The sequence below is a fragment of the Cynoglossus semilaevis genome, chromosome 7 (assembly GCF_000523025.1).
Source record: "Cynoglossus semilaevis isolate Cse_v1.0 chromosome 7, Cse_v1.0, whole genome shotgun sequence".
Lineage (NCBI taxonomy): Eukaryota > Metazoa > Chordata > Actinopteri > Pleuronectiformes > Cynoglossidae > Cynoglossus > Cynoglossus semilaevis.
Window position 1 is genome coordinate 10985937 of NC_024313.1, and position 7677 is coordinate 10993613.

The 7677-nt window shown below is 45.1% G+C and overlaps 1 protein-coding gene across 1 annotated transcript in view; it reads right to left on the reverse strand.

Annotated features, from left to right (window-relative positions):
* Window positions 1-1306: 1306 nt before the first annotated feature.
* Window positions 1307-7677, reverse strand: part of jag2b (jagged canonical Notch ligand 2b) — a 41155-nt gene continuing 34784 nt past the window's right edge. The window contains exons 20-26 of the mRNA XM_008313426.3: window positions 7504-7589; window positions 5834-5947; window positions 5625-5740; window positions 5097-5351; window positions 4880-5011; window positions 4295-4445; window positions 1307-4193 (exon numbers count right to left, since the gene is read on the reverse strand). Of these exons, the coding sequence (XP_008311648.1) occupies window positions 3655-4193; window positions 4295-4445; window positions 4880-5011; window positions 5097-5351; window positions 5625-5740; window positions 5834-5947; window positions 7504-7589 (1393 nt within the window). The 3' untranslated portion in view covers window positions 1307-3654. The remainder of the gene's footprint in view (window positions 4194-4294; window positions 4446-4879; window positions 5012-5096; window positions 5352-5624; window positions 5741-5833; window positions 5948-7503; window positions 7590-7677) is intronic.

Sequence of the window (7677 nt, forward strand, 5' to 3'; positions counted from 1 at the left end):
GTTGCCCGTCTGGTGTAACTCCCTTGGCTTCATCACAGGGGGCGTAAACACGTTCCACCGCTGATGCTGGTACGAGGCATGGCTCATGTTTGGCATTCCAGTTGTTGTGGAGGGCGGTGTAGATGTTGAGGTCTGCTCCTGTTACGACTGGTATGAAGCCACGTTTGTGATAGTCAGCAGTTTTGCTGGTTAGCGATAGCTTTTGATCAATAAAAAAAAACAGAAATTTAGGAAACAAAATAACACAGATTCACAGCAGAAATATCTCCTGTTACTGGATATTATTCTACTACTGCGTCTGTCTGTGAACATCATCTCTCCCTCTTTCTTCTGTGACTCCTCCACTTCCCTCAGAGCTGTGTAAGGCGATCTCGCTTTTCCGACATCGTGCGCTCCCATTAGCAGCAGCCAGGGGCACCCGTGGGAGTCTGAGATAAAACTGTCCCACCCTCCCCGCCCCTCCCCTACTCCAGCTACTACTCCCCACTCTGCATCATAACATCACTCATGAAACATTTACATCTTCTACGTGACCAGGACGATCACGCCAGGCTCTGATTGGAGGAGACCGGATCAGCCCAGACTGGGAGGCTGGGGTTTCATTGGTGGGAGCAGGAACACCAGGGCTGGATGGCAGCACACTGTGGGGAAGTCAGTGAGCAAAATGGATGGATCGATAAGGCCCACAAGACCGGGGCGAGGGCAGGTGCTGCAGTGTCTTACAGAGTCCAGTCACTGAGCAGACGTTGGTGCGGGTTTGGACATAAAAACCTGCCATATAAACTAAAAAAAATTACAGCTGAAGATTCCCTCAAAATGTCAGAGTTTCTTTCTGAACTGGTTGGTAATTATCCGACCAACAACTGCAGGTCGCTGCTCAGAAGGTTGAGCATGACGTTTGTGCAGGTCGCTGCTCAGAAGGTTGAGCACGACGTTTGAGTCTCCAGGGTTTCAAGTCAGAGACCGAGTCCTACAAGAAGACTGAGACCTGAGCTTCAAATCTGGTCCAAGTCATCCAAGAGAAAACTGAGGAAATTCCAAGTCAGAGTGTAAGTCACTGAAGACCATGTTCTGGAAGAGAGTTTCAGTTGACTAGTTAGGACTAAAACCAAGTCATAGAAGTTGGATTTCATTCATCCACAGTCGCAAGTCCTAAAAACGCAGTCCAAGAGTTTAGAGTTTTGAGACCGTGAAACTGGTTATAAAAAACATCATTTAAAGTCCAGTGTTGTTAGTCTGGCCTAAAACACCACTACACCACGACTGAAGCCGGGTCCGTCCAGACCAAACATTACAAACAGGCTGATTATGTGTCAAAACTGCTTTAATAAATAACTGGGATCATTATTTAGAACAATTCAACATCCACTAAAAGAATGGAAACTTTTTTCTCCTGCTTTGTACAAAATCAACTTATCGTCCTGTGAGAAATAAAATGTATACAATATGCATTATTCAGCTTTTTAACACCAGCGGTGATGCATCTTTAGTTCTTTGTTTTTGCTGTGCCCCATTAACAGAAAACACCATGGCGCTCTGAGAAAAAGACGTGACCTGATGGGAAAAAAATAAAAAAAAGTGTGAATTTGAGAGCGAGTTGGTAACTTAAAAAAAAAAAACGGGCAAACATTGATCCCTTCATTAAAGCCTTTGAACCAAACACGAAGTTAACTCGAACTACAGACGTCTGTTTGACCTCTGACTCCTCCTGATTTTTGTTCTTCCTAATTGGCTGTCAGTGTTTTGTTCCGGGTGTCTCTGTGATGACAGAGTCAGAGGAGAGCATTTGAACTCAGGCGAATAGAACACGCCACAATACAACACACAAGATTTTTTTCCTTAATGACGCAAAAAAAAAAAAACCAACGACAGAACAAGATGATTGATTACACAAATAACGCAGTACTCCATACACCAAGGCACCTGAAACTGAAGGCATTTGTGATGGGTTTACAATGGTCTCAGGGTGATTGTTTTTTTTTTTTTACTGCTGCAGTAAAACATCAGCAGCTTCTCAACACTGACTGCAAAGGAAATAAAAGATAAAAATGAGACAAATCGTAAAAATAAAAATGTGAGCAATTACTTTGAGCTTTTTTGCGTTTTAAGCATACAAGTGACTTAAAAAAAAGTTGTTTTAAGTTTTTAAAACAATTTGAGTTATTTAAATATAACAAATAATGGACCGTGTTTCCATAAAATGAGAGAGCAGTAAAAGCTCACCTTATTGTGAAAAACTAAAAAATATATGAACGTCAAAAGAAAATGCAAGCGCAGCAGCAGATCAGAATCCCATTTAAAGTAAAATAGAGATGAAATCTTCTATTGACAAAACCTTTATCGTGTTTTTTAAAGTAATGTTTATATTTAAGGCTACATCCATTTTTTTTTACACGGAAAAAAAAGTGTCCTCAGCTGCAAACCCATTGATAAACCCTTCAGAAAGTCCTTCGTGGTGGGACCTCACGGTGGAAGTACTTGACTGTGGAACTGGATATGAAGTGTTATAAAACCTGCCTACTTCGACTGGCATAAATAAAAGGAATGGCATTGTAAAAAAAAAAAAAAAAAAAAAGAGAAACGAAATAAGAATAATATTAATTATAATAACAAAAATATTAATAATAAAAATGTGTGACTTGTCTTTAAGTTACTTATTTCAAATATACACAGCGACTCCTTTAGTATTTACACGTATGTACAGTGTATTTGTTTCTGCTTCGATCAAATACCTTAAATGGCGTTGCTGTGAAATTGAACTCTCTTTCCTGTGTTTGAACCTAACATCCCTTTGTGATATGAGACCGAGGAGGTGAAACCGGGCAGCGCGACTCGGAGCTTGGACACAGCTCTCAGTAAAGGCACTTGCTACCAACTCAAATACTGCAAAAAAGTCCTCGAACAGAGCTTTCAGCCAAAACAACTGAAACGGGAGAAAAAAAAAACACTTAGAAAACAATGGAAGGCCACATAGTAGGCACTGGGGTTTGGGTCCCCTCCCCCCTCCAGGCCAGAGAGTATTTTGGTAAGGCAGGTGCATGACGGCCACATGTGGACAAAGCTGCACAGAGACAGAGCGATGGGAAGGTTTTCTACTGTCGCTGTGGCTGCAACTATACGGTTTCTCCTCTTAAAGCTCTTCCATCACTGTCCCTTTAAGAAATATCCGTCTCCCCCTGGTAGACAAGTCCAACCAAATCATAATCTATCAACCAAAACCAAAAGAAAAAAAAACAAAAAAACAAAACGGATATACAAGTTGTAGTTTCATCTGTTTTTCTGTGACTCCTCTTTACTGTGCCTGGTACAAATCCATGAACAAAAAAGAAATATCGCAGAGAGCGTCTTCTGCCTCCATTCAGGAAAATAAAAATAAACGTCACCTCTTGCTGTACAAAGTTAAAGAAATATAGGCAAACAGAAGCCAAAAAAAAAGATGTTCACTGTGCTCCAGCTTTCTGAATCCAACAAAAACAAACAGCTTCAGGTGACACTGACCAAAACGTCAAAACAAAGAAGAGCTTGTTGAAACACAAAGCCTGGTTTTCTTTTTCAAAATTAGGGTGAAAAAAAAAACACAACCAAAAAAACGATTGGCTGCAGACTCGCGGAGTCTCTCGCTGCCACGTGGCGAATTCTTTTCTCCGACGTGTCTTATACGCAGTGGTCTCTTAGTTCCTGGACCGCACTGACATTTTTCCAGTGGATGTCTTTGGTGCTGTAGCCTAGGGTTCGGTGGGGATCTTTGAGAGGTGACGGGGAGCTGTGCAGGGTGCAGATCACCCCCCCGCTGGACTGCACTGTAGTCTTAGAATACTTATAGACGGGCTGCTCCTGCCCCACTGCTCCTTCGCACTCCTCCTCATACTCAAACTCAGCCTCCGTCTCCTCTTCTTCTTCCTCCTCCTCCTCCTCGTCTTCCTCCTCCCCCTCCTCCGCTCCATCACACGTCCGAAAGGAGGACTCCATGAGCCTCTTACGCTCCTGCTCGGCCTCCTTGTTGCTTTCTTTGAGCTGCTGCCGTCCCATGACCAGAGGCACGGGCTCCCACTGGTTGTTCACGTTCTCGTCCGTCGCCGGTCGGTTGTTCCTCTCTCGTTCTTTTCTCCGTTTGCGCGTCCACCAAATGCAGACAATGATGCAGAAGAGGCAGAGCAGACAAAAGAGGACACACAGCAAGGGCACCAGGTAATCTGTTGACATGAAAGACGCAAAATGTACAAAGGATGAATCAGCAAACACAGAGGGGCCAATGACGGAACCCTGTGGGACGCCTCTGTTAATCAGTACTTACCCACTGAGAGGTGTGTGACCTGTGTTTCCACTCTGACCTCCGTCACCGCTGCCATTGTGGTACTGTTGTGCCACCGTGTTAAGGCTCCTTCTATGGCGCTGGCCACCATCCTGATCAGACTGTGGTCCTTCAGATCTTCTGGGTGGAACGACTGAGGCAGAAGCAGCACAAAAGAAAAAGGATTCATCACGTGTTGGGTTCTCAGACTTTCTAGAACCATGTTCAAGGAACCTGATGGTTCTTTCCTCAATCTCAGGAAAGGTACAGGAGTGTCAGTACACACAGCCAGGGACTTCTGACTTTTACAGAATCTGTTTGAATCTCCACATGTTTAAGTAAGTTTAATACTTTCTTCCCTTTCATTTGGATCTATATAAACTCAATGACCAGATGAAAATGACACATTTGACTGGATTGCCACAGATTTGTTGGGCAACTTCTGCGTTCTGTCTCTCCTGGAGACCATAGACCAGCAGTTATGAACGAGGAGCAGCTCTGTTAGCCAAGCTCAAGATACTCTGGACTTCAGTAGTCTTTGAGAAGCTTCAGTTATACAGCGCCCTCTAGAGAGTCTTTTTCACTTACTATCGCCACCTCAACAGAATCCTGATTGGAATGAGAGCGGTCGCAGAGCAGCAGAAGAGCGTGGTCCTGTGCCAAGCCTCGGATTCCAGGTAGATACGTCAGCTCGAAGCAGACGTTCTCCACTGTCGTTCCCTGCAGTGTGAAGAACATCACTCATCAGGTTCATGTCCAAAACCACAAATCCTCTGACATCATCACCCAGGAGGACGTGACTCACCGCCGGTACTTTGTCCCGGTTGAAGACGAGCGTCATCCGCACACAGCTGTTGTCCAAATGCCCGCTGTTCGGCTGGCACTTGGTGGTGACCTGTGGGAGGGAGGCTCCCGACGTGGAGCAGACCCCCCACTGGTGGCAGGGGGGGGAGAAGCAGGTGAAGAAGTTGTGCTTCAAACACTCATGTCCAGCCGGGCAGGACGGTTGACTCTGAGAAGACGACGACTGGGGAAGACACGGGCGACGACCACACACGACCTGATCACACACAAATACACACAAACGCACACACACAAACAATGGATTTATTAACAAACATAAATATTAGTTGTCAACTGGAAAGAACACGTTTCAGCAAAACTCAAGGTCAGAAAAATATATATACATACATATATAAAAATATGTAAATATATACACATCTAAATATATATATTTACATATATAAAAATATGTACATATATACACATCTAAATAAATATGTATCTATTTACATATATAAATATACATATAAATATATATCTATATATTTACCTTTGTACACTGCACTTTGCCGTTGATGCAGTGACAGTTGTTGCACTCCTCCTCCCAGCGACTGCCGTGAGGAAACTGCAGCCCAGCGTAGTGGCAGTTCCTCCCGATGCCGATGACTGTCCACAAAAAAAATAAAAACACCTGATTTAGAGACCGGGACTGAAGGAAAAGAACCTCCGATGGTTGAGAAAGTTAAAACGTAGACTCACACTCCTGACATCGAGCTCCCGTTCGTCCCAGCGGGCAGATGCACCTGTAGCCGTTGATCTCGTCCACGCACGTGGCTCCGTAGGCGCAGGGCGAAGACTGACACTCGTTGATGTCTGTGAGGACGGGGGGAGACAAAGCACAGCGTTTCTTCAGGCCCTGTCTGTTCCATAGGCTCTCTGACAGACAGTCGATGGGACTGCCAACAGACAAGCGACTGACACTCGTCAGTCACCGCTGAGACCTGACACCTCAAACCGTTTGTTCGGTCATTTTTACATCTCTCCAGCTCGTGTCTCCAGAGACACTTCCGGCCTTTTCACTACTAAAGTTCACAGAACTTTAAAAAAAAAATCGTACTGAAAATAATCTAAACCGCCTCGTTGATTTTGAATGACAGAATAAAGATATAAAATTTCTTCAACAAAGTACATGTGAAAGGGTTGTCAACAATCCTCTAAAGGTAAAAGTCAACATAAGGGCCGCGGGCTGAGAGGACCGACACTTGCAGGAGTTAATGGGTCTGCACCTGAAAATACGAAGCAAATACTGGCCGAAAACCTCAACTAAATTTAAAAGCCTACTTTGACCCATGGACAGTTTCCACCAATGATTATTGCAAACAAAGTTCACCTGGAGTTCCGCAGGTTCAAGACAAATATATATAACATTTAAAAAAAAGAAATGGCAGAATGGCAGATTGTACAACGTTGCACAATTATCAGTGGTTCCCAAAATGGGCGACAAGGTCCCACAGAGGGCGCTGTTGAGGGGCAACAATGCAAGTTAATTTTACATTGACTATTTGTTTTTTCTCTGGCACAATGAAGGAACTGCACTGATGTGTAGTTCCATTTCTATTGTTCAATAATGAGGACATCAGGTTTGTAGTATTTTGTTAAAATACAAATAAGCTGCAGTGGGAGGAGGAGGGGATTGGGGGGGGGCTCTACAATAGTCCTAACCTCCACAAAGGGAGGGGCGGTGCAGAAAACCCTCAGGATCACTGCCCTATATTAACATTTAGAGCCGTCATTACGGTCAATGCTAACGACGGTGAGTTCCAGTTCTAATTTCAAACCTGCTCCGTCATCAACACTTCACATCGATTCAACCGACAACTCCGGAAACCGGTCGGCTTCTCCGCCAACTGGACAACGCTGGTTAAACAGCGCCCGTGTTTAATGATCAACTCCTTCTTTTATAATCAGCGCCCGCCGTGTCCTCTAAAGGACATGCATCACTTGCGTCCCCGCACCGCGCTCTCAAAGACGCCCGGCCCATTGTGTCGTCCAGATTTCACATGAACACGAACTGGATGAGAATTTTCAAATTCAAGCCTGACAGCAAAGGTGAAAGCGGTCCGGCCCCGAACAAAGGGCGAGGAGGAGGAAGAATTTCAGGGTCACTGGGTAATTTGTCCTCACTGTGTGTTTGTGTGACTGTGTGAGCATGGAGGAGGGACGACCTCTGACCCCCATGGCGTTAAAGGACAGAGGAAAAAGGGGAGAGGGCGGCGCCAGGCCTCGCATTTAGGTGTCAATGTGTCCATCTCCTGGATGCCTCTCCCCCGCTGCCCCCCCCTCTGGTCTTCATGCCTTTCTGGCTCCACGCATGCTTTCAATCAAATGTGCGAAAAACCAGGTTGTACCACGACGACGGCGACACTCACTGATTCTGCAGTCTGGTCCGGCGAAGCCGGGGGCGCACTCGCACAGGAACCAGTTGACTCCGTCCACGCAGATCCCGCCGTTGTAACTGAGGAGGGAACGGAGAAGAGAGTGAGTGAACGGGAGCCACATCCTGTCCAGCTGCAACAAAAGCCACATCATCCTCTTTTTGTGTG